The 25,090-nt window shown below is 42.5% G+C and overlaps 1 protein-coding gene across 7 annotated transcripts in view; it reads left to right on the forward strand.

Moving 5' to 3' along the window:
* Positions 1-25,090, forward strand: part of TTC7B (tetratricopeptide repeat domain 7B) — a 250,179-nt gene that overhangs the window by 73,630 nt on the left and 151,459 nt on the right. For 6 of the 7 annotated variants that reach the window (XM_055303621.1, XM_055303622.1, XM_055303623.1 and 3 more), the window contains exon 5: positions 11,158-11,279. In XM_055303621.1, the coding sequence (XP_055159596.1) occupies positions 11,158-11,279 (122 nt within the window). Of the gene's footprint in view, positions 1-11,157; positions 11,280-25,090 lie in introns of those variants that run through there. The other variant, XM_055303628.1, reaches the window with a different exon arrangement.

The raw sequence follows: 25,090 nt of genomic DNA on the forward strand, positions 1-25,090 counted from the left end.
TTAGCACTCAGGTTTTGAGGAGACACAGCTGGTCCCTGTGTGTTGCCAGACGCCCCCCGGAATTCCTCTGTGGCCATCAGAGAGGGGCTCCCTGGTCAGCAAGGCCGGGCCCTGCCTGTTTTACCTCCTCGCTAGAGGACAAGCTTGCAGTCACAGGGCCGAGGTGCTGGACACCTAGGTGGACTAGATGATGTCTCAGGAGAAGGACTCAGTGCTGCCCATGGGAGAGGCAGGGTGTGACTCCGGGAGTCCACACGGCCATGCTTTTGGCTGTAAAATGGGAGACAAAAAAAAAAAATTCTTCCTTCTCATCCCCTCTCCCTTCCTTCTCATCCCCCTTTCCTTCCCCAGCTCCCCACTGGAGCCAGAGCAGCAGGGAACTGTTCATAGCTTCCCAAGCTACTTCCTTAAAACATCAGGAGACTGCCCAGCCAGCCACTAAATGTGCTCTGACCCAGGCCTGCTGTCTGCCGACTGGGTTAGGAGGCTGCACGCACTTAAAAGCTGAGTTAGAAAAGTCTGGAAGCCAGAGAAGAACAGTAGCTAATTTTAATTTTCGCACATTCTTGTTCAGTCTTGGCCCTCGTACCATTACAGCGTTATGGAGCTCTGTGTCCGTGTTCTTTCACTCACCATCATGTCAGAAGCCTGCCGTGTTTTCGTGGAGAGGTGACTGGCCTCTGCTGGTTGGGGCCCCCCGCTGGGCTTCCTGCGGGTGGCGCCCTCCTGGCCTGCCTTGTTTCCCAAGGGTGGGTTCCCACACCTGGACATATTTTTGATATCCCCATTAACTACATATTATGTCTCATTTGCTTTCCGCAAGGCCTCCTGACATCTCCTCCCTTTGGCAGTACAGGAGGTTAGTGGTTGCTTTGTGCTCCCGACGGGGTTGCTATCCTGCTGAAGTCATTTTTGCTGGGCTGCCAGGTGGAAATGGTCCCTTGCTTGAGGTTTGAGTTTGCAGTTCTTTGTCAGTCAGGTTGAAATTTTTCCCATCTATTTGTTTATGGGTTATGTTTCACTTCTTTTTTGGATCACAGCATAATAGAGCTAGAATTCACATCCCATCTCATTCACCCATTTAAAGTATACAATTCAGTACTTTTTAATATATTTAGAATCATAAAACTATCACCAGTATTTAACTCTGGAACATTTTTGTTGCCCCAAAAAGAAACCCTGTACCCACTAGCACTCACTCCCCATTTACCCCTGATTTCCCCTAGTCTGAATGGGTTTGTATATTCTAGACATCTCATACAAATAAAACCCCACAAATGTGGTCTTTTATGGCTGGCTTCTTTGGCACGTACCAGGGCTTCATTTCTTTTTACTGACAAATAATATGCCATTTTATGGATGTACTGCATTGGGTTTATCCATTCAACATTTATCATTTATCATTTGGATTGCTTCTGCTTTTTGGCCATTATAGTAAAGCTTCTACAAATGTTCGTATACCTGATTCTGTGTGGGCAATGCTTTCATTTTTCGTGGGTATATACCTAGGAGTGGAATTGCTGGGTCATATGGTAACTTTATGTTTAACCTAGTTATATTCCTTTTGTTTCTGTGTATACTTTCTGTCCAGTTTTGGGGTGAAATCTTTTTCTGATAATTTGAATAAAGTCTATATCACAAATATGTTAACCCTTTAATCATATTTGCTCTAAATATTTTCTCAGTAAATTTCCATTTTTAAGTTGCTCATAAATTTAAAAATCTGTATATAGTTGAATCTGCTTTTCTTCAATCACATTTATTTCATTGTTTTAAAGCTGAAATATTGGGATAAGCTCCCTCTAGTATTTAAAATTTTTTTCAGTCATTTTTCATATTTTCAAAAACAACTTTTAATTTCCAAATGTTCTCAGGATTTATTTTGTTGTGTGATATTAGATATGACTCTAATGTTTTTCTCAAATTTTGCTACCACTTTAAGGTGATCTTATCTCTATTTTTTTTTCATATTTGCTGTTATATATTTCAAGTCATTCAATAAAATTTTAGATACAACAGTAATTTCTGGCTTTTGTATTTTGTTCTGCTAATCTTATATCACACCAGTATGACACCATTCAATAACTACTTTATGATGGGTTTCAACATCTGAAAGGATTGTTAACTACATATTACTCCTATTTTTCAGAATATCCCTTATTCTTTTCTGATGATACTTCTAGGTCAATTTTAGAATAATTTTGTTGAGTTCTAGAAAAATCCTGTTAAGATTGGTTGGATTTTTATGAACCCTATATATAATTCGGAGAATTATATTTAGTCTTCACTCATCCATGACCATGATATCTCTTGCCATTTTACAATACTTTTGTTTCAGAGATTTTAGTAGGTCTATTTTATTCCCACATCTTTTCTGTTTGTATTGCTTTGTGAATAGGATTGTTATTTTTTTCATATATTTTCCCATATAGCAATGCTTTTAAATTTTTTAACCTGCTTACACAAATATTGAGTGCTTTCTATGTTCTACAGTGTGCTTAACACCGGGAGCACTGTAGTCAATAAGCCTCAGAGCCTGTCTTTAGGAAACATACGATCTCATGAGGACCCAACTCCATAGCCAGTGTGGGCAGTGCTTTGGTGGGAACCTCTCAGAGGATTCTGTAAGCCCAGAGAAGGGTCTTGGGGGACCAGCGTGCTAGTGCAGGGATGGCTTCTAAAAGAGAGGACCCTTAAACTGAATTTTGAAGGCTGACAAGGGTAGCAATGTAGGAATACTGGCCGTAATACTCAACTCCATAAAACAGAGTTGATTTTCATTTTTCTGAGACTAGGGATATGTGGCAGAGGAATGATTTTTGTTGTTGTTTCTTCCTGTCTAATGTTTTCCATTTTTGTCTCTCTCGTACCCTGTCTCCAGATTTTTTTTCCTATCTCCAGGTTTTCTAAAACAATATTAAAAAATAAAAGTGGTAGAAAATGTCATTATTTTGTTCCTACTTGAAGGTAACTCTTTAATATATCTCCATTAAGGATTATAATGTTTATATGCTCACTAAGTTTCCCACTTACAATTCATAACAATCGTGTCAGGTATATATTACTATCCCCATTACACAGATGAGGATAGTGAAAGTCTGAGAGATTGAAAGAATTGTCTTACGTCCACAAGTGGTGAGGAGTATTAGAACCTGACCTTGAACCTGGGTCTTTTTATTTTTTATTATTTTTAATTTTAGAGAGAGAGCGTGAGTGGAGTGGGGGGACAGAGGGAGAGGGAGAATCCTAAGTAGACTCCATGCTGAGCGTGGAGCCTGATGCAGGGCTCGATCCCAGGACCCTGAGATCATGACCTGAGCCAAAATCAAGAGTCAGATGCTTAACTGACTGAGCCACCCAGACGTCCCTAAACCTGGGAGTTTTGACCTAAAGTCTTTGACCTCTGCCTCCTTGCTATCGTGCTTCCTTAGTCACTAAGTGTATGCTATTGCCAAAGCAGGCTGCACTTGTTAAGGATGCTTGTTGGCAGTCCTCTTGCAGGGAAGTGTTTATCCTCAGAACAAGTGGCTTTGCCACTGCCAAACAATATTCCTGCCGAGGCCCATGTGTTAGAGGCTCTTTGTGAAGAAGGGATGGAATCCAAGGTGCTTAGACTGAAGGGTAAACCCTGAGCTGAGCTATTCTGTCTCCCTCCCCCCTTGTGTCTTTCCCATTCTTCCCATTTGTAACCTAAAGCCTCATCCTGGGAGCTCTGACTTCTTGTCTTTTGGACTTTGTTTTGCAAGTAAACGAAGACTGATGGGAAAAGGGGAAGGAGCTGGACTACAGAGTCTGGGGGACCTGAGTTTCAGCACCAACTCTAACACTTGCCAGCCATGCAATTTGGGCAACCCACACTGTGGAACAAAACCTTGCTTCCTTCTATAGTGAAGAGGGGGTAGAAGTGTGTATCTCTTTTTGGGGAGGAATAAATGAGAGAGCCTGTGTACCTACATAGTGCCTAGTGCACACTAGGTTACTATCTTATTGCTTTTTTTCTGCATTTCTGATTGGTCTTGCAATTTCACTCATTCATTCATTATGTATTTCATTCATTTATTATATATATTCATATATATTATATATATATTATATATATTGGTGCTTACCCTGTACCAAACACTGCTGTAGACACTGAACATATTGGTAAATGAAATAGATGTGGCCTGACTTTGTGTAAGTTTCTGCACCACAGAGGGAGACAGCCAATAATCAAGTAAAAAAAATATACTAATAAGTGCAGTGAAGGATTAGGATAGGCTGCTTGCTGTGAGAGGGAATAACAGAGGCAGGCCTACATGATGTTAGGTGGCCAGAGAAAGCCTTCCAACAAAGTGATAAGGTGATGCCTGAAGGGTGAGGAAGATCACAAGGGCAACATGACCCAGACTGTGTTATAGAAAGTGATTCAGGCTGCTTGTAGAAAGTGGGAAAGAAAAGGAGCAGGAGATGACATGGAGAATCCATTTAGGAGGCTATTGTGGAAATCTTGTAAGAAGTGATTACCTTCCATGAAGGTAATGGTTATAGAAATAGAATAGATTACAGACATACTTGAGAAATAATTAGGAGGGATGTGGTAATAAATTTGAGAGTGTTAGGGTATCAAGCCTTGCTACAACCCCTCTTCCTTTCCCCGCCCCAGTGTCTGATTTGGGCAGCTGGTTGGATGATGTTATTTATTAAGATAACTAGAGATTTATATTTTAGGGTTAATCTGGACTTCTAGGAGCTTTAATCATGCTCAGAGTTTTCCTGGAAGTGGAAGTTAGGTGGTTCTTGTCCCAGAAGGCATTCTGGGAGTTAGGAGGGAGGTGCCCAAAAAGGACCCCCTGAGGATGAACTTCATCCCTGAGCTCCCGCTATATAGACTCTTTCTGAGACTGAAGCTGGACAAGGAAAATCCAAGAATTTCCCCCTCCCACCTCCAGCCATGTAACAAACACAGTACCAACTAATGAATAATGGCAGAATGCCGTGGGGAAAGAGCCATGAAATTGGAGGGAAATCCCCTCTGTAGTGCAAGCCTACAGGGACTGCTGAAAATAGGATGGAACAGAAACACTGAGAAAAACCCTCTGTCATCCCAGGTCCCACAGTAAGCACAAGTTGTTAGCCCACTGCTTGAGGAATTTGAAGTCTGTGGTGCATTGGAGGTATCTGTAGAAGCAACAAAACCCAGCCCAGCTTCAACTACTGACTAGATTGACTCAAGTTCCCCACATTTGTTGCCTTATAGATGAAAAAGAGTGCCCATTTTCAGGTATAAATATTTACTTCAGTCTATTTCTCCACACACAATCTTCAACATTGAATTTAAAAATATGAGATATACACAAATACACACAGAAACAGGAATAAGCAAACTATTGTAAAGAGCAGTAAACAGAACCAAACTTAAAAATGACCAAGGTGTTGGAACTATCAGGAACTTAAAAATGTCAATGAATAATATGTCAGAGGATATTGTGGAAAAGGCATACAACATACATAAAAAGATGGGAATTGCAACAGAGAGATGGAAACTATGAAAATATAAAATTGAAATCCTAGAAATAATAAAATATAAGATATGAAGAAAAATTTTTAAAAGATTTTATTTTAGGGGCACCTGGATGACTCAGTCAATTAAGTGTCCCACTTTTGGTTTTGGCTGAGGTCTTCATCTTATGGGTCTTGGATTTAAACCCCATGTCAGGTCCACACTCAGCGGGGAGTCTGCTTGAAGATTCTCTTCTTCTGCCCTTTGCCCCACTCATACACATTCTCTCTCTCTCTCTCTCTCTCTCTCTCTCTCTCTTTTTCAAATAAGTAAATCTTTAAAAAAAATGTTATTTTTAAGTAATCTCTACCCTCAACATGGGCCTCAAACTTACAACCCTGAGATCAAGAGTCACATTGTTCCCCAGGTGCCCTGAGATAAGAAAGTTTTTGATGACATATTAGAATACTGGGCACAGCTAATAAAAAAAATCTTTTAGTTGAAGATAGGTTAATAGAGATGATTCAAATAGAAACACAGAAAGAACAAAAAGAGGGGAAAAAATCAAAACAGAGCATCCAAGACATACAGAAAAAATATGTATTTGGTGTCCCAAAAGTAGAGGAGAGAGAAACTGAAGCAAAAGAAAAATTTGAAAACAATTGAGAGTTTTTCAAAATTACTGAAATGCAGCAAACCATATATTCAAGAATCTCAGAACCCTAAGCAGGATAAATTAAAACATACATATAGACATATTATACGTAAACTATTGAAAATCAAAGAATCTTGAAGGAAGCCAGAGAAGAAGAAACTTTAAAGACAGAAGAATAAAGCTAATAGTTAAAGCAGATTTGTCATTAGAAACAATGTAAGTGAGAAGATATCACAGAGATGCCTTTAAAGTAGTGGATGAAAAATTTCAAAACTCCTCTGAAGAAAGAAGACAAAGATTTTGTTTTTTATAGAACAAACAAAAATTGAAAGAACGCATTACCAACAGACCTGCATAACAAGAAATGTTAAAGAAGTTCAAGCAGAAGAAAATACAGATACATACAATGAGAGGAAGATCATCATAAATGGTGACAACGAGCATGCATATAAAAGACTTTTTCTTATTTTTAATTTTTTAAAATTATAATTCATCACCTAAACCAACAATGCTAACAACATATTATGGAATATATAACATAGAAGTAAAATGTGTGACCACCATAACACAAAAGTTTAGGGAAGAAATGTAAGTATACTATTATATGGTGTTTATAATATTATAAATTGATGTAATATTATTTGAATATATACTGTGAAAAGCTAAAGAGCTATATTGCATACTGTTGGGGGGCAGAGAGGAAAAAAAGAACAGATGGACAGATAGACAAACATAATTCACTGTCATTAGTGAAAATGAAATGGAATCATCAATCCAAAAAAAGAAGAATGAGAGAGAAAAAAGGAACAAAGAACAGATGGGATGATAAAAAAAAAAAAAAAGGAGGGATCCCTGGGTGGCACAGCAGTTTAGCACCTGCCTTTGGCCCAGGGCGCGATCCTGGAGACCCAGGATCGAATCCCACGTCGGGCTCCTGGTGCATGGAGCCTGCTTCTCCCTCTGCCTGTGTCTCTGCCTCTCTCTCTCTCTCTGTGTGACTATCATAAATAAATAAAAATTAAAAAAAAAAGAAACAGCAAGCAAGATGGTTCCAATCATGTCAATAGTTACATTAAATAAAAATGGTCTGAACAGTTTCAAATTGGATGAATATGCAAAGCCTAATATATGCTATCTATAAGAAAACCATTTAAAATTAATATATAGGTAGAAAAAATGTAAAATTATATACAATGAAAACAATTCGTTAAAACAAAGCCACAGTGACTGTATTACATCAGAAAGTAGAATTTAGAACAAGGAATATTTACGGGAGATAAAGGGAGATGTTATGTAAGAAAAGGATCAATTAACAAGATATAATTCTAAAAGTGTATGTACCTAATGATAGAGCTTCTACAAGTCTAAAACAATATAACAATTTATAACTTTAAATGCATGTCTTAGGAAAATATTCAAATCAGTGGTCAAAATTTCCAATTCAAGAAACTAGAAAATGAAAAAATTAAAGCCAAAGCAAGCAAAAAGAAGTAAGTAATAAAGATCAGAACATAAATCAGTGAAGTAGGAAAGAGATAAACAGAGAAAATCAGTGAAACTAAAAAAGGATTCTTTGGAAAGATCCATAAAGTTTGTAAACTGTTAACAAGATTGAACAAGAATAAAAGAGAGAAGACATAAATTACCAACAACACCCAAGAAGAAGAGACAATTTTATAGATTCATAAACATTAAATGGCTGCGAGGGAAGGGTGCCTGGCTGGCTCAGTTGGTGGAGCAAGTGACTCTCGATTTCTAGGTTGTGAGCTTGAGCCCCATGTGTTGGGTGTAGATATTACTTTAAAAATAAAATCATTTTTAAAAAAAGAAATCATAAGGGAAAATTATGACCAACTTTATGCCAATAAATGTGATCACTTAAATAAAATGACAGATTCCCTGAAAGACTCAAACTACTGAAGTTCAAGAAGGAATAAATAACCCAAATATTCCTGTGTCTATTAAAGAAATTAATTTTGTAGTTAAAAACCTTCCCATAAAGAAAACTACAGGTCAAGTTGACTTCACTGCTGAATTATACCAAATATTAAAGAAATGACAGCACTACTATAAAAACTTCGAGAATACAGAAAAGGAGGAAAATATTCCCTAACTCTTTTTATGAGATTGATATCCCTTATGAATATAGATGCAAATATCCTCAACAAATACCAGGAAATGGAATCCAAAAACATATAGAAAGGATTATACGCCATGACTAAGCACAATTTGTTTCAGGAATGCAAGGTTGACTTAATATTTGAAAATCAACTAATGTAATATATCAGTTGAATAAAATGCAAAACCTACACGATAGTGATAACTTCAGTCAATGTAGAGAAAGCACATGACAAAATCCAGCACCCTTTCATGATAAAAACACTCAACACACTAGGAATGGAAGTTCCCATCTTCAACCTGATAGAAGGCACCTATGAAAAATCCGTATCTAACAACATATATAATGGTGAAAGACGATTTTCCCCCCTAAGATCAGGAGCAAGACAAGGATGTTTGTTCTCACTACCTCTATTCAATATTGTAGTATATGTTCTAGCCAATGCAATTAGGCAAGATAAAGAAATAAAAGGCATCTAGATTAAAAAGGGAGAAGTATCTATTTGCAGATGACATAATCTTGTATACAGGAGACCCTAAGTGATTCACACATACACACTCTATTTTAACTAGTAAAGGATTTCAGCAAAGTTATAGAATACAGGGTCAATATCAAAACATCACTCTTGGGGCAGCCCGGGTGGCTCAGTGGTTTAGCGCCGCCCTCGGTCCAGGACCTGATCCTGGAGACCTGGGATCGAGTCCCACCCACATCAGGCTCCCTTCATGGAGCCTGCTTCTCCCTCTGCCTGTGTCTTTGCCTGCCTCTCTCTCTCTCTCTTTCTCATAAATAAAATATTTTTTAAAAACCACTCTTATTTCTCTACATGAGCAATGAACAATCTGAAAATGAGATTAAGTAAACAATTCCATTTATAATAGCATCAAAAAGATTAAAATATGTGGGGATAATAAAAAAGTGCAAACCTTATACCCTGAAAACTACAAATCAGTGTTGAAAGAAATTAAATAAATGGGAAGACATCCTACTTCTATGGATCAAAAAACTTAATTTGTTAAGATGTATCTGTGTCTATATCATTATTCTCTCTCTCTCTCTCTCTCTCTATACACACACACACACACACACACACACACACACAGGTATAATACATATAAGATCTGCTTTTATCTTTAGGACAAGTGCCCAGACCTTTAATGACTACCTATAGAAAAACCCCCACATTTTTCTGAAATTGAGTGATTCCTTTGGTCACGTTTTAGTTTCTCTTGTTAAGTTTAATCAAAATTAAATGTAATGGTTCATATTTAAAACTGTCGTACATAACAATCTCAATTTTCGTAAAATGATTTTTATCTTTTTTTTTTCCTTGATTCTTATGTTTAGAGGTACCTGGATTCTTGTTCAACATATGTTAACTGGCTATTTCTGTGTGGTAGAATTTCCAGACAATTTTAAAAGTTTCTTTCTGTGCTGTGGCGAATTGTTTTTGCTTTAAAGTAATTGTGGTGGGTTTTGTTTTGTTTTGTTTTGTTTTGTTGTTTTTAAAACGATTCTTGAAAGCAAATGAAGGCTAATTTTTTAACGTTTAAGTGTTGGGCCTCCAAGGGGAGATGTCAAGGAAGCCGTTGCACATATGAGTCTAGTGTTCAGAGGGAAAGTCTGTGGCAAAGAGGATGACTCTGGGAGTTGGCAGCATGTGGACGATTTCTGAAGCTTGGAGGAATGGATGAGATCATCTTGAGAGAGACTTACAAGAGACCACACTCGGTGCATGTGCAGCACTGGGAAGACACCTTAGGGAGGAGCCTACAGTAGAGCCAAAATGACAGTTCGCAGGGGTAGGAGGAACACCTACCCCTCAGCACTTGCAGAGCCAAGTGCTAAGTCGGGAGGGAGCCAGGCAGTTTTGATAAGATGCTGGGATGGAGTTCAAATCCAAGGGTTGCCCACCTGGATTTCATCCCACAACATCTGCTCATTGTGCGCTTTCTTTGCTATTTCCCGAAGCTCAAAAGTTAGAGAGCTAGCAATTGCTTCAATGCTGTATGGAGAATAATTGTGAGACCTCTAGAATGCTTGGGCTTTGGCTTACAGCTGGGCCTCTGAAGGGCTTCTGACTTCAGCAAATGTGGGCAGCAGGTTTGGAGAGCACGTGTAGGGTTTTTTAAATGGGCTGCAAGTAGCTTCTGTCTGATAAATGCTTCATTTGACTTGACAGCTTAAAGCGAATGGCCCCTGTAACAAACAATAGATATGTGTTTACCCTTCGCTATGACCGCCCCCCGCCCCAACTTGAAGATCTTTCTCCTGATCAGTTGGCAGTCTTTCTCGTGGGGCCAAAAATTTAGACCTTTAAAACCTTGTTATCCGTTGACAAAAGATCAAGTTTTGGGAGAGAGGGAGAGAAAGAGAGAGCTCAGGTTGTTTTTCTCCACACTCCCCTTGAGACTCCATTGGCTTTGACTTTGAAGCCTAGAGAGTTCACCCTCCCTGGGGAATTTCGGGCCAATGCCAATCACAGCGCTTCTCAGCTCAGCTTTCTTCAGAGTTCATCAAGCTTCTGTCGGGCTGGCCCTGCAGTCCGCCCGTCAGTGACCTCTGCCATCATTGGTGGATGATCCTGGGACCTGTGTCCTTCTCACTCAGACTCTGCCCATATCCTGGCATCCAGCAGAGCCCCTCCACCTCAATGCTTCTCCTGGCACCCTGCACCCGTCAGCACCCGCCATGCCAGGAGGGCCTCCCGTGCCCCAGCTCGGAGGTGTCATTCTCTTGGCTTCCCTGATCTCTGCACTCACGTCTGCACCAGTCCCTGGGCACCAATGTGGGCGTGAGGAAGCCGATTTGTCAGGTTGGGCAGTGCGTTTAGAGATGCGGTGTGAAGGGACTAGGCTTGGATGTGGATCTCATTAGTTTTCCGATTTTCTCCCCTTCTAGGTAATACTTACCAATATTCAAAACAGAAGCCCTAAGCCTGGCCCTGCTCCCCACGATCAAGAACTAGGTTTTTTCCTAGAAACAGGACTTCAGAGAGCTCATGTCCTCTATTTCAAAAATGGGTAAGCCTTCTTCATTTTTTAAATCAGGTTCCTAAAGAAGGAAAATAGCCTGACCACACCGGCTCTGGTTTAGCTGTTGTAACAAAGCAACTTTAAACATGAACTATGGTTGGAATCTTTTTTTTTTTAATTTGTTTTTAAATAATGAATGTAGGCTCTTTTGTCTCTTCTCCCCCGGCTCTCCCACTTTGCCATGAGGTTTGAAGGTGGGAGAAGGGAGGAAGGAGGGCTTCTTGGTGAGGATGAGTCACAGGCTGGAAGTCCTGGGCCAGCGGGTGTGTAATGGGAGTGTGCCATATGCTGCCCTCCTTGATGTCAGTGGTCCTTACTGCACAGACCAACAACCCCTTTTGTCGGGGGGTGACTTGGAAGTCCCAGCACACTGGTTCAGAGAATTGGGTCTGCCAAACCTCCAACAGTTTGTAGGAAAGTGAGTGTGGCTGTGACGTCACACAGGCACATTTTCCACCTAAGCTGCCTTGGGAAAAGGTGTATGAAAGTTTCATAATGTGAACGTGAGGGATGCTCTCTGACAAATTGGTCATTGCTTTTCCTTCGTGTGTTGCTCTTACAAGAAATGCGATGATTCTGTTCCAAATTTCTTCAGCTGTCCCTTGTTTTGACCTTGTGCTGCAGGATAGACGTGCACGAAGACCCACAGTAGGTATCTGGCCTCACCCGTAGCTCCTCGCAGGCCTGTTCCCCTTCCTCTAGGGACCATCACGTAGTGCTTTAAACGAGAGGGGACACGAGTCCCAGCCATTGCATAAATGAACAGGGGTTTGCTCCCTCTTCATTTTTAAGAGCGTCAAACCTTGGGGCAGAGCTCGTGGAAGTGGCATTTCTTCTGCTTGACGACTCAGAGCCACAGGCACCCATCTTTCATTAGTTGTGGGTAAAAGCTTGTTTTCCAAATCCTGTTAAATTGTTGGTGGAGAAGACCTGCTTGGCCCCAGAGGACATTGGTTCAGATCGGCACGACATGCAAAAGGCCGCAGTAATGCCCCAAGGTTTGGACTGGCTAGAGAAGATGCCCTCAAGTTTGATCTCATCTGCCACTGATCAGATCATGTGAGCAGTAGTGCATGTCCTCCACACTGACGCTTTAGTTCTAGCTCCTGTGATGTTATAAATAGAGGGAGAAGAGGGCAAACAGGGCATCTTTGAGTGACCTGTTTCTTCTCCCTCTTAACAATAAATGGTAGTCATCCCAGAGGAGCCCCAACCTTGCTGTCTCCCCCTCTAACCTGCAAGTGTATGTGGTTGACTCCCAGATGCAAGTCCAGAGGCAGGAATGTGCTCCCTCGGAGCTCTTGGGGGCACCAAACCAATGCCTTCTATTGAAAATGCCCCGTGTAGGACTGGTAAAGGTGGGCTGGGTAATTTATTTTCATCCGAGGCCTGTTCATGGAAGAGGAAGAAGCTAGTCCTCTTGGGCTCCGACCTCCTGCCCTGAAATGTTGGCTGGCCCCTGGAATCCAACTAAAAAATAATAATGATGAGAGGTTTGCACTAGATGATGGATTACATGCCAGCAATTGCTTACCGGCTCATTTCTCTTTTCATTTTTTACTCAAGTTCAAGGAGATTCCCACTGATGTAGCCAAAGTGAAGACACTGCTTAACTTGGAAGCCTTTTCTCCTCCTTTCTCGTCCTCTCACTCTCTTCTTTGGGCTCCAAAGGCCAGGGATAGGATTGGCCAGCCACTCCAGACAGTCCTTGCCAACTGTAATGTCCTTTGCAGCAGTCATGAGACATTACTTTGGTGTAGGTGGAGGTGAAGGCCAGTTTGGAGACCACAAAATATGAATGAAAGGAGAGGGAGCAGCTGGAGCTTTGGGGCATGTCTGGTGCTGCCAGACGTCTGACTTAGAGCCGTGGGTTTCTCAGGGCTTGAGAGCCACACCCAGGTCATTTGTCAGTGGACGGATGTTCACAGCCAGTATCTCTGTGTAGGGGGCGGGGACACCTAGAGGTGGCTGCTGCCCCTAAGCACCAGTGGCTTCCAACATCCCATTTTCGGATATGTTTGCTCCTTTTTGTTTTTCTACACTTTATTTTTTTTATTATTCTTATTTTTATTTATTTTTTAGAGAGAGGGAGAGAGAGAGAGAGAGAGAGAGAGAATCTTAAGCAGGCTTCATGCCCAGCGTGGAGCCCGACACGGGGCTCAATCTCACAACCCTGAGATCATGACGAGCCAAAACCAAGAGTCGGATGCTTAACCCACTGAGCCATCCATGCGCCCCTCTGCACTTTAAAGATATGTACCTGAAAAGATATTGTGGAAAGGGTTTGGCTGATTTGCAAGGATGAGAAAATGGGCTGTAGAAGAGCTTCACAATGGGAGATGGGAATTGATAAAGCACTTTTTCTTTAGAAACGTACTGTGATGTCTTCAGCCTTTTAGTTGTCATCCCAGAGGACTTAATGATTAGTAATTAACCTTATTCTTGTATAATCCTCCCATCTTTTCCAAGAGTGTGTGCCAAGCTAGTGAACTTGAATCTCTCCCAGAAAGAACCTGAGTCCCAGAGCAAGGCTCTTATGTCATCGTCATCAATGGTCACCAGGCTCTGCCCTCAGCACTTCCAGTGCCGCTCCACTCGGGGGAGAGTCCAGCTGTGTGGAGAGGCTGGGGCCGGCCCCCAGCAACAAGGGGGCTGTCATCATCCTGCCCCTCTGGGAGGAGGCACCAGACCCAAGGACGAGATGTCGCTGGGGCAGGTTGGGGTTTTCTCATCACACTTTTCCTCGTGTCTCATCCAGAGCATCCCACAGATTCCTATCTCCTCCCCTGTCCCCTGCCCCCCAGGCCCCTCCTGTGGCCTGTCTCCCCCTGGAGGGAAAGAATGCACGGTGACCTCCCAGCCCCACACAGCCACATCTATTCCATGTCTCGTGCTCCTATCCCTTTGGATGGCAGCAGCAGGCCTGCTAAGGATGAAAGAGACCGTCTTGCTCAGCTCTGCAGAGGGTAAAATGAGAGAGTGTTAGCCTCCGAGGGCCAGGACGCGATCTCCAGGAGTCTTAGAGTGGCCTTGCCCAGGCAGGCACTCAGACAAGGGGCAGCAAGCATGTTGGAGGCAAAGGCTTTGGGTTTGGAACCAGTCCTTCTCCTCACTGGGTCTCAGTTTCTCTATCTGTCAAATGGGTCCAACCCCATCTATGTCACAGAGCTGAGGAGAGGCACAAGTATGAAAATGCACGTGGAAGCCCTTTGTGGAGCGTCAGGCAGGCAGCAGGTGCCACCTTGTCATTTCCAGGGATGATGATGCCAGATAACCTTCTGGCAGGAGGTGGTACCAGGTGAAGGTCAGCCTCCAGCTGAAGTGGAAGTTCACAAAGCAGACATCACCCATTTGATTGCTGAGCCTCACACCACACATTTTTCGGGGAAGGGCATTTGTTATTTATGACTACTGGTTTAGGTGAGCCCTGCTCATGAGGCATATAGGTTAGCTGGGATGGCGCTCATGACCAGCCGCCTCGATGTGCACCCAAAAAGGGAGATGGGCTGACTGGTCTGACGTGGTTCAAATGGGCATCCACCAGGCAGTGTAGCTAGTGGCCCAGAAATGGCCTCAGCCCGGGGGTCCCTTCAACCTTTTTTTTCTCCTAAGATTTCTAAAAATTTCATTTTTAAGTAATCTCTACACCCAGTGTGGGGCTTGAACTCGCAACCCCGAGATCAAGAATCACACATTCCGTCAACTGAGCCAGCCGGGTGCCCCTCGGCCTTCTAAGGGAAAGAGAAATGATACTCCCCACTTGAGTCCTTGTGGCCAGGATTTCCAGGAAGCTTGGGTTTGGGATGCCAGTTATTGACTGTGTGCTGGATATTTGACCATCTCTTATAAACAAAGGGTAGCGAAGGACATGTCAAGTAACTTTGCTTCATGTCAGATGCACTGGCTGACCAAAATGGGTGGTTGGATGGCAGAGAGTGTTTTGCCCTGGTTCCAAATTGGTTTTAATTCAGGGAGGGAGGGGGTTAAGCTAAAACAAAAAGGCAAATGCCCAGCGACCCCTGGGAGATGTGCCCGGAGGTTGTATTCTTGCTGGAGTGCATCCCAGAGTCCTGCCTGTGAGACCCTGACATGAAGATGGTGGGAAGTCAGGGGGATGGTCAGACTCTGAGTTTCCCTGTGGTGTTTGGTGCCACGCTGGGGAATAAAGTGGTGTAGAGGGGCTTTTTGGAGTTTTGTTATTATAGTCCATCAAATAAGACCACTAATCACCACTGTGCATTGGCTTTAAAAATCCCTAGACTTGCTCAGTAATTTTGTTGGCCTTTGTGACTGTTCAGCCCTGCTTAATGTAAACTAGAATTAGGAGGCTGACAAGGGGATACTGAGGTCCACAGTGTACCAGGGGCTGCTGAGAGGGCGCTTCCTGTGCTTCTGGCCCCAGAGACAGCAGCGGCAGCGGCTGGGCTCCCACAGCCCTGCGGTCATGGAGAGGGGGCCGGCCAGGACACATGGGGGGCCATGCTGGCTCCCCAGGCGCTGGAGCAGCCTGACCCTGGTCTGTGCACTCGAGCATTCAGGCAGTCTTCCCTCCCACAGTGCTAAGAAGTGTTCACTTTTTAAATTGCACACAACTCTGTACATCATAAGTCAAACGCAGTGACCAGGAGAGAATTCAGACACGTTTCCAGGAAGCATTTAATACATATCAACTTTTGGTCCCTGGCAGTTTTTGAGAAATTCAGAGATTGGAAGGAAATGGGCCTGCACTCTAGGAGATGGTAGGAGAAAAGAAAAGGTTAAGACAGAAATGTAAGTAATGCAGTACTGTTTTATGAAGGAGTAAACGATGGGCAAACACCCGATCGCTTTAACTGAGCAAGGTGAGCACTTGTTTCTGGGCCCCATTTATTCATTCATTCAGGGAGGTCATTTGTTCATTCATTTGAGGAGGCTTCCTTGCATACTGATCAGGTCCCCGACCATCTCTTAGGCTGGGGTGAAGAGGAGGGACAGGGTCCTGCCCGCCTGCAACTCACAGTCCCATAGGGAATAAGAATGAAAACAAGCCATTTCAGGATAGCTTGTGCATGTTGACAGGGCGAGTCCAGGTTGCTACAAAAGCGAAGAAGAAAGCCGCCGTATGGACATGGCTATACCACCTGTAAAGGGGAATAAAGCTTTGGAGAGGTGGGCTTGGAGTGATGTCAATGCAAATAGATGGGGGAGAGCCAGGGCCACCTGCCCAATAGTGGGTAGAGGTATGCCGTTAGAGCTCTGAGCAGCACCGGGTACATTCTGCAGGCTATGAGACCAGGCTGGCTGGGATGAGCATTTATATAGAGATCTTGGATTTTTATATAACCCTCTCAGCATGGGACCTGGCATGCAGTGGGTTTGGCCAGGCATCCAAGGATTTGTTGAGTTCTCCTGTGTGTCAAGTACTGTGCTTGGCACTACTTTGTTGAATAGAAGAGATACATTCCAGGTTTGTGGGGGGCATGCTGTCTCCCAAGGGAAATGGATGATAATGTATACAATTACAAATTCGAATACGTGTCAGGGAATGAATGGGTGCTGTGAATGCAGATTAATAGAGGGCACCTGCTTAGGTAGGGTGGTCAGGCCAGGCATCCTGAGGAGGTGACACAGAGCCCAGGACTGGATGGTGAGAAGGAGGTAATAACCTTGCCGAGACCAGAAGAAGTAGGATTCCAAGTGGAGGATCCAGCGTGTGCAAAGCCTTGAGCCAGGCAGGAGCTTGATGTGTTTCAGAATCTGAAAGGAGTCCCGTGTGGCTGAAGCCATTGGAAGGGGAGAGGTGCAGACTGGGTGCAGAAGGCTAGGCTGTTGGTCACCCGAGCTCACTGTGCTGAGTCATCTCGCTCTTAAGGAAAATTGCCGTAATAGTTGGACTGATGAGGGGGAGGGGGTACAGAGTCTGGAAGTCATAGAGGTTTGTCAGACACATTGGTTTTACTCGCTACCCTTTATAGATGTGGAGTCTAAGAGAGAAATCCCGTTCAGTATCGCTGAATAAGTATTTCTCGAGAATCTTACTAGGCTACATACTAGTGCCCAAAGCTGTTCTAAGAGAGCAAGTGAGGCCCAATCACTGCCCCTGTGGAGTTTACATTTTGGTTGGCAAAACAGTCAATAAATAAGGCAACGCGATCTCCTTCAGGGCCACGCAGCTGGTTGGTGGCAGAGCCGGGACCTGTATCTCCTTCTCCTGAACCCCCATCCTGTTTTATCACCACTTGGACCATAAGGACCATGCCTGGTTAGTACCCTGTTCTTGAAGGTGGGGCACCGAGAGCTTGCAGGATTACGTTATACCTAGGAAACAAGGACCTTTAAAAGCCAGTCTAGATGTAATTATTTATGTAACAGAAAGCATCAGCCAAATCTTCTCTGTTTTGTTTAAACGTAGACTAGCTCTGGCTAATCCCTTAATGCCATCAAAATTTCAGTATGGAAACAAAGGAACCTTTGTCAATTTTAATTATGAAACTCCAAGACCACTTTCCGTGATGAATTATGGGGCCTGAATCATAGGGAACAGGTACTTGATTTCAGTGTACTAACAATGAACGTTTAGGATCCTGTGTCATCTGGGAGCTTTATGAGCACAACCAGGTGGGGGCATCCATACTGGTCTGCCCTTGTCTTTGGCAAAAGAACAGGGTGGGTCATTGTAGGCTTCCAAAGTGCTGAGGTTGGGGGTGAAGGAGGAGGGACCAGTGAGCCCACCGGCAGTTCATTGCATCTCATATGGCCCCTTCCCTGCCTGGTTTTGACCAGCTGTGCATTGCCTCCTTTAGCCACCATTTAGAATTGGAATTCTCTGAATGATGAACTGGTACAGGAGTTTATTTTAGTTTTTTTTTTTAAGATTTTATCTATTTATTCATGACAGAGGGGGGGGGGGCAGAGGGAGAAGCAGGCTCCGTGCAGGGAGCCTGACGTGGGACTCGATCCTGGGTCTCCAGGATCACACCCCAGGCTGAAGGCGGCACTAAACCGCTGGGCCACTGGGGCTGCCCTATTTTAGTTCTTCATGAGAGATTTCTCTCGGATGGTGATGTTCTATTTTAATGGGGGCAGGAGGAGAGGGAGAGATTATTTATTTATTTATTCACTCACTTATTTATCCATCTGTCAAGTATTCACAGGCTAGGAGCTGGGGTCAAGAAAGCAAATAATCCCCGTGGATTTTCTAGTTCAGCAGGAAAATAGATAATAATGAGCAGTGGGTGAAGCCTTAAGAAACAAGAAGACAATGCTGACATTTTAAAATTTACCCTCTCATTTTGCAAGTTTTCCCCCAAAGAGGGAGTTGTACCATACAGTGTCTAACCATCAAAATTAACTTAATTCTTTAATATCCCCCATACCTCTTGATATGACTGGAGATTGATCCCCTGGGAATTGCCGATGGCAATGGCAATAGTTGCAGAGCAACTCCAGGTCGTGCTCTGGATGGGAGTAGCACGAGTAGACACACACGAGAACAGGCATTGTGGTATGAGGAATACTACCCACCTCTGTCTGGCTTCAGATATGTTGTGATACTCACTTGTTCTGCCAGCATTTATTCAGCTCCTGTTCTGTGCCAGACATTCTTCAGGTGCTAGGGATAAAATGGTGAGCAGCCAGACATGCTTCTTGCTCTCAGAGAGAAATTAGATCATTATATTCTTGGATGTATAGCATGGAGACAGTGCTCAGGAAGGAAACGTACCCATTTCTGTGAGAGTCCATTTTAAAACGAGATTGACCTAGATTTGGCCATTAGGGGTGGTTTTCCTGAGGGAGTGACGGAGCCCGAAGACATGACAGCTAACTAAGTCAGGGTGGTGTTGGAGTGGTGCTTGTGATTTTGACCTGAAGGGATCTTCAAAAGCATCCTGGCCAACTAACCTCTTCTTTTTATCTACCTTATTTTTCTCCTTAACTTTTAACCAGCATCAAGTATACTATGAATAATGCTTACCAGGGTCTTCTTAGGTTCAGTTAAACATTCCGACTCACAAGACTTTCATAGGCCATAGTTGACACCGATCTAAATAGAAAGATCTAGAACAAGATCATAAATTGCCAGCCAGGCAGTGTTAGGGATTTCTCTTCTATGTGAATCATGCTCTCAGCAGTCCATATGGCCACCCAGGAGTTATTCTATTTGTCCCTCCCTCCTCAAGTGACAGCTCAGCTGGTAGAGAATGAGCCTCACAATTAGTAAGTGTGGGATCTGTCCCAAGTATTCAGGATTTCCCGAGGGATATGCTCAGTTTTAAGTCCTCACATTAGAGGAAGTGCAAGCTATGATGTCCCCAACAGATATGTGTGGTTCCTTCCGGTCCAGATGCAAGTTATCAATCAGTGGTCATTTTTATCATAAGCAGTGTTGCCTAGTAACATAATTGACATTTTTATCTTTATTAGGTTTCCAGAGAAACAGAACTAGGAAGTTAACCTCAGGTCAAATTCTCAAGCAGACGAGGAAAAGAATTTGTTAACCCTTTACTCACATTGTAATTTTTTTTCTTATCTAATTTGTCTGTCTCCCATCACTAGACTATAAGTTCTACTTGGGCAGAAATTTCCGTTTTGTTTGGAGAGGAATCTGTACCTTGAGCAATGTTTGGTATAGAGTTATACATGAATGAACAAATGAGTGGATGAACTTATTCTCAGTGGAGATGGCTGTGGCTCACAGATGCCTAATGGTTGCATGCTTCCTTTAAAATTAGGTAATGCATAGCATATGTTTATTGAGAGCTAGGTGGAACTCACTGCCCCAGTTACTGCTTCTCAGTGGTAAAGAAAGAGATGTGCTCTGTTCATCTAGGTCTTTCTGCAGATGATGCCTTTCTGTTAAATGAGGGGTGGAGGGGGACAGATATAAAATACTTTCCTTGACCTCGATCAGAAATAATACATTTTCTTGATAAATCATAGGGACCACTGCTTTCTGCCCTATCTCTGTGATTGGAGGGTATTTAGAATAATGGTGGCTTAATTATCAGAATGTCCTCAGGGCGCTTAGGTGGCTCAGTTAGTCAAATCTGCCTTTAGCTCGGGGTCATGATCTCAGGGTCCTGGGATGAAGTCCCACATTGCACTCCCTGCTCGGCAAGGAGTCTGCTTTTCCCTCTGCCTCTGCCCCCTGCCCCTCACTTATGCTCTCTGTCTCTCTCTCTCTCAAATAAATAAATAAATAAATAAAATCTTTAAAAAGAGAAAAGTCAAGTCCTCAAGAAGGCCCTGACAGACTCCTAGCTTAGTGGAATTTCAGTGATTATAGGCCTCCTCACTTAAGCCTAGCATGAACACATCTGGATGGGCATCCAGAGTTCCCACAGCAGGAAAGAGAATGATTGTCTTCAGTGGCTTAGTTGTTAAAAAAGTTTGCTCCCAGGGCCTGCCAGACCTGAATTTTTTAAACCAGTATCTCTTTGACTTGAAACTTTGTGGGGGGAAGTTGGACCAGCAGCCTATGAGAGTATTTGTGGGCTTTGTGTGCAGCCCCTGCAGGGCAGACGGTTGAAATGACACATGTGTGTCAGGAAAGAGGAATTTGCATCCTGTCTGGTCAAGAAGGCAGCCAAATTTCACCCTCTGTGAGCCTATCAGACTGCGGGGAACTGTCCCAGTAATTTGGTGACATCTGTGCCACAGAGTGGGTCCAGATGTATTCGCCCTGGAAGCCGGGTAGATAGTAAGGGGGGGAGACCTCTGGCTCTAGGCCAGAGCAGACTCATTAACCTGCTCTTCTCCTTCCCTGGTCTGGGTGTCAGATGCATTAATATTTCACACAAGAGCAGGGTTGGAGGGGATGAGGGCCCCAGCTCTTTTCAAGGGATACTTCCTACCTATTTCTTTTTAAATCATTGTTTTTCTCTCCATTTTTTCCCCCAGAGGTATTTTTAGTCAACTCTTGGAGTTGCAAAGAGAGAGATTGAGCTAAAGCCCAGAACATGACTAAGATGTCTTTTCAGAATTTCTGACTTTTCTTTGGAAATACTAGAACCTTCTATCGAAAATGAGAGGGGCTATAAATTTTCTTACAAGTATCTGCCTTTATATTGGTATGGCAATGTCCACCATCGATCTGTACACCAACAAGGAAATCTACAATGCAGTTGTATTGCATATTGTAGATTGCATGTTGTTCTCATAGCAAAATCCTGCATAAAAGTACTGGATTTAAAAAAAATTAATGAATTGGTTTTTTTTTTTTTTCCAATTGACATTTGACTTCTTTTTCCACCTTCCTCCCTATTTTTGGCTTGAATTTTTCCTGTTTATTCATAGGTGACTTTGGTGGTAATTAAGCCTGGCACAGACACGTAGTCCCTTCCTTCTGCTAGTTCTTCTCCTTTATCCTCTCTCTGCTGGCAGGTGCTTGGTTGGAGGGTATAGTAGCTGGTTCTCCTTTGAATCTCCCTGACAAATTAGCATCAGAAGCAACAATCTCTGCATGTTGGGAATAAGCAGCTAAAATATCAGGAAGAATCAGATGCTGTGTTTCTTCTGAAGAATACCCCAGAAAAACTCATTAGCCAGACTTGGTAAAACCTCTGAATTACAGGTTTTGTTTTGTTTTGTTTTTTAAAGATGCAGTTATGTTGCTTTCAAGTACATTTTGAGCTAGTTTTTAAAAGAACCAACTATTGCCCACTCAGTTCCATGCATGTTTATTGAGAGCCTGCTGGGCGCCAGTCACTAGGGTAAGCTCTGTGATATGAGATGAATAAAAAATGTTCTCTGAGCTCATGAAGAAGACACAGATGTCAGCAGATCATTATAACACCTGGTGAAAAAGCACTATCATAAAGGGATGGGCCAGAGAAAAGAGAGAGGAGGAAGAAGGAGCCACCTGCTGATGTGAGTTCATCCAGTTTCCTAGAAAAATTGACACTTGAACTTGGTCCTTGAAGGAGGGGTACAATTTCCCATCTTAGAGAGGACTGAGGGGGACAAGGATGTGAGTCATGGGTGAATGCTAGATCTTTCAGGCCAGAAACTTTATATGTTCGTTAGAGGCAGCATTGTCTAGTGGTTAAACAGTGCAGACTCTAGATTTTATAAGAGACATTTGCTTGCACTATGACCTTGGCAAGTTACTTAACCTGTCAGTGCTTCAGTGTCCCCTTTCATAAACTGGGGATAGTAATAGTACCTACATCACAGTGTTATTAGGTGGGTTAAGTGAGTTAATAATCATAGTGTGCTTGATAGTGTCTGGCATGTAGTAAGCACTTATACCAAGGTCTGGTCCGCCCACAGAGAGAAGGATTTGTCCATTCCCTAGAGGGAAAGGTAAGACTTGGCAGCTGAGAAATCTGGGAGCATGATGACAGTAGTAGCAGGATGGTTTTTGAATCTTCTCATATATCCACATAAAAGACTAACCAGGTAGCAAAACCAAAGCCCATGGCCAGCATTGACAATAGGGCTAGCTGACAAGGTATACTCAGGAACTCCAAAGTACAAGCTGATGTTCATGTGACAGACTTCTGGACAGCAATGGCCTGGCATGTTACCTGCATTTGGGTGGGAGAAAGCAGAAGGAAGCAGTGGGGCCTCTCATGGGCCTGAGAACCAGAGACCCTGGAAGAGCCAACATGTATTTACTGGACAGCTTGTCTGGCCAACTAGGATTAGCCAACTAAGATCCAATGGGCTGGAGCAGCCTGGCCCCTCTGAAGACTTGGAAATGGACCACGAGGCTCTTTGCTGGGACTGTGCCCCACAGTGAGGGGAAACTGGGGAGCATGAATAGAAATTGACAGAGAAGTGACCCAAGAGACAAAAGAACAAAAAGGTAGATGTAAATGTGGGTGGGGTGGGGGGAGGTAGCCAGGAAGGATCATAAAGCAAGCTGCTATATTTTTTAGCAGCTTCATTCAGGTTTAATAGATATATCAAAAATTCACCTGTTGTAAATACACACTTCAGTTGTTGTTGTTGTTAAGATTACTTATTTATTCATAAGGGAGGCAGAGACACAGACAGGGAGAAGCAGGCTCCCTGGGGGGAGCCTGATGCGGAACTCCATCCCAGGACCTCTGGATCATGACCTAAGCCGAAGGCAGACACTCAACCACTGAGCCACCCAGGCACCCCAGTTCAATTGTTCTTAGTAAGTCTTGACAGTGGTGTGATCATCACACTTCAGCTTTAGAATGTTTCCATCACCTTAAAAAGGGTACCTGCCTATTTGTCTGTTCCCACTCCCACTCTGTAGCCCAGGCAACCACTGAACTATTATCTGTCTCTCTTGGTTTGCCTTTCCTACAAATCTCACATAAATGGAACCCTAGTGTATGTGGTCCTTTGTGTCCTGCCTCTTTCACTTAGCATGGTTTTGATGTTCACCCACATTGCAGCATATCTCAGGAGGTCATTCCTTTTTATTGCTAAATAGCTATTTCATTGCGTGGATATGCTGTTTTTTGTTGACTCATTTACCAATTGATGAACATTTGGGTTGTTTGCACTTTTTAGCTATTATGAGTAATGTGGCTATGAACCTTCATGTGCAAATCTTTCTGTAGACACATGTTTTCATTTCCCTTGGATAGATTCACAGGAGTGGAATTGATGGGTCATATGATTGTTTATGTGTAACTTTTTAAGAAAACTGACAAGCTGTTTTCCAAAGTGGTTGTGCCATTTTACATTCCTGCCAGTAATGTGTGAGCATTCCAGCTTCTTTCCATTCTCTTCGACACTCGGGATTGCCAGTTTTTATATCAAAGCCAGTCTTGTGGGTTTGTAATGGTCATTGTGATTTGAATTTGCCATTTTTCTAATGATTAATAAGGTTCAGCAGTTTCTGTTTGCTTCTTAGCTCTTCTTCTATCTTCTGTGGTGAAACATCTATCCAAATTTTTTGACCTGTTTTCTGTTGGATTGTCTTATTATCAAGTTGTAGGAGTTCTTTATATATTTTGGATACAAGTTTTTTTAATCAGTTATATAATTTGCAAATATTTTCTGCCTGTCTGGGGCATGTATTCATTTTTTAAATGATGTCACTAAAGGAGGAAAAGTTGATTTTGATGAAGTCCAGTTTATCAGTTTTTTTTTTAATGGTTCATCCTTTTGTTATCATGTCTACGAAAATTTTGCCTAATCTAAGATCACGAAGATTTTCTCCTCTGTTTTATTCAAGAAATGTTATGGTTTTAGCTTTTTATATGTAGGTCTATTATCTGTTTTTTTGATATTTGTGTATGGTGTGAGGTAAGGGTCTAGGTAAATTTTTTTGCTTCTAGGTATTCAGTTGTCTGACCACATTTGTTGAAGTCTCTTTTCCCACTAAATTGCTTTGACACTTCAGTAAAAAAATTAGTTAACAGAACCTAAATTTAAAGGTTTATTTCTGGAGTCTCTGTATTGTTTCATTGATTTATATGTCTATCTTCAGGCCAATACCATGCTGTCTTTAATATGTAGCTTTACAGCAAGTTTTGAAATTAGATAGTGTAAGTTCTGCACTTTGTTCTTTTTCAAAATTATTTTGGCTACTCTCAGTCCTTGACATTTCCATATACAATTTAGAATCAGCTTGTCAATCTCTACACAAAAAGCCTGCCAGGATTTTGATAAGGTTGGCATTGAATCTCTAGATCAATTTAGGGAGAATTGCCACATAAATGATAGTGAATCTTCTAATCCAGTACCTCTCCATTTATTTAGATTTTCTTTAATTTCTCTCAGAAATGTTTTATAGTTTTTATTGTGCAAGTTTTACATTTTTTGTTAAGTTTGTCCTAAGTATTTTACTAATTTCCATGCTCTTGTGAATGGAATTATTTTCTTAATGTCAC

This window comes from Nyctereutes procyonoides, unplaced genomic scaffold (assembly GCF_905146905.1).
Source record: "Nyctereutes procyonoides isolate TBG_1078 unplaced genomic scaffold, NYPRO_anot_genome, whole genome shotgun sequence".
Taxonomy (NCBI): Eukaryota; Metazoa; Chordata; class Mammalia; order Carnivora; family Canidae; genus Nyctereutes; species Nyctereutes procyonoides.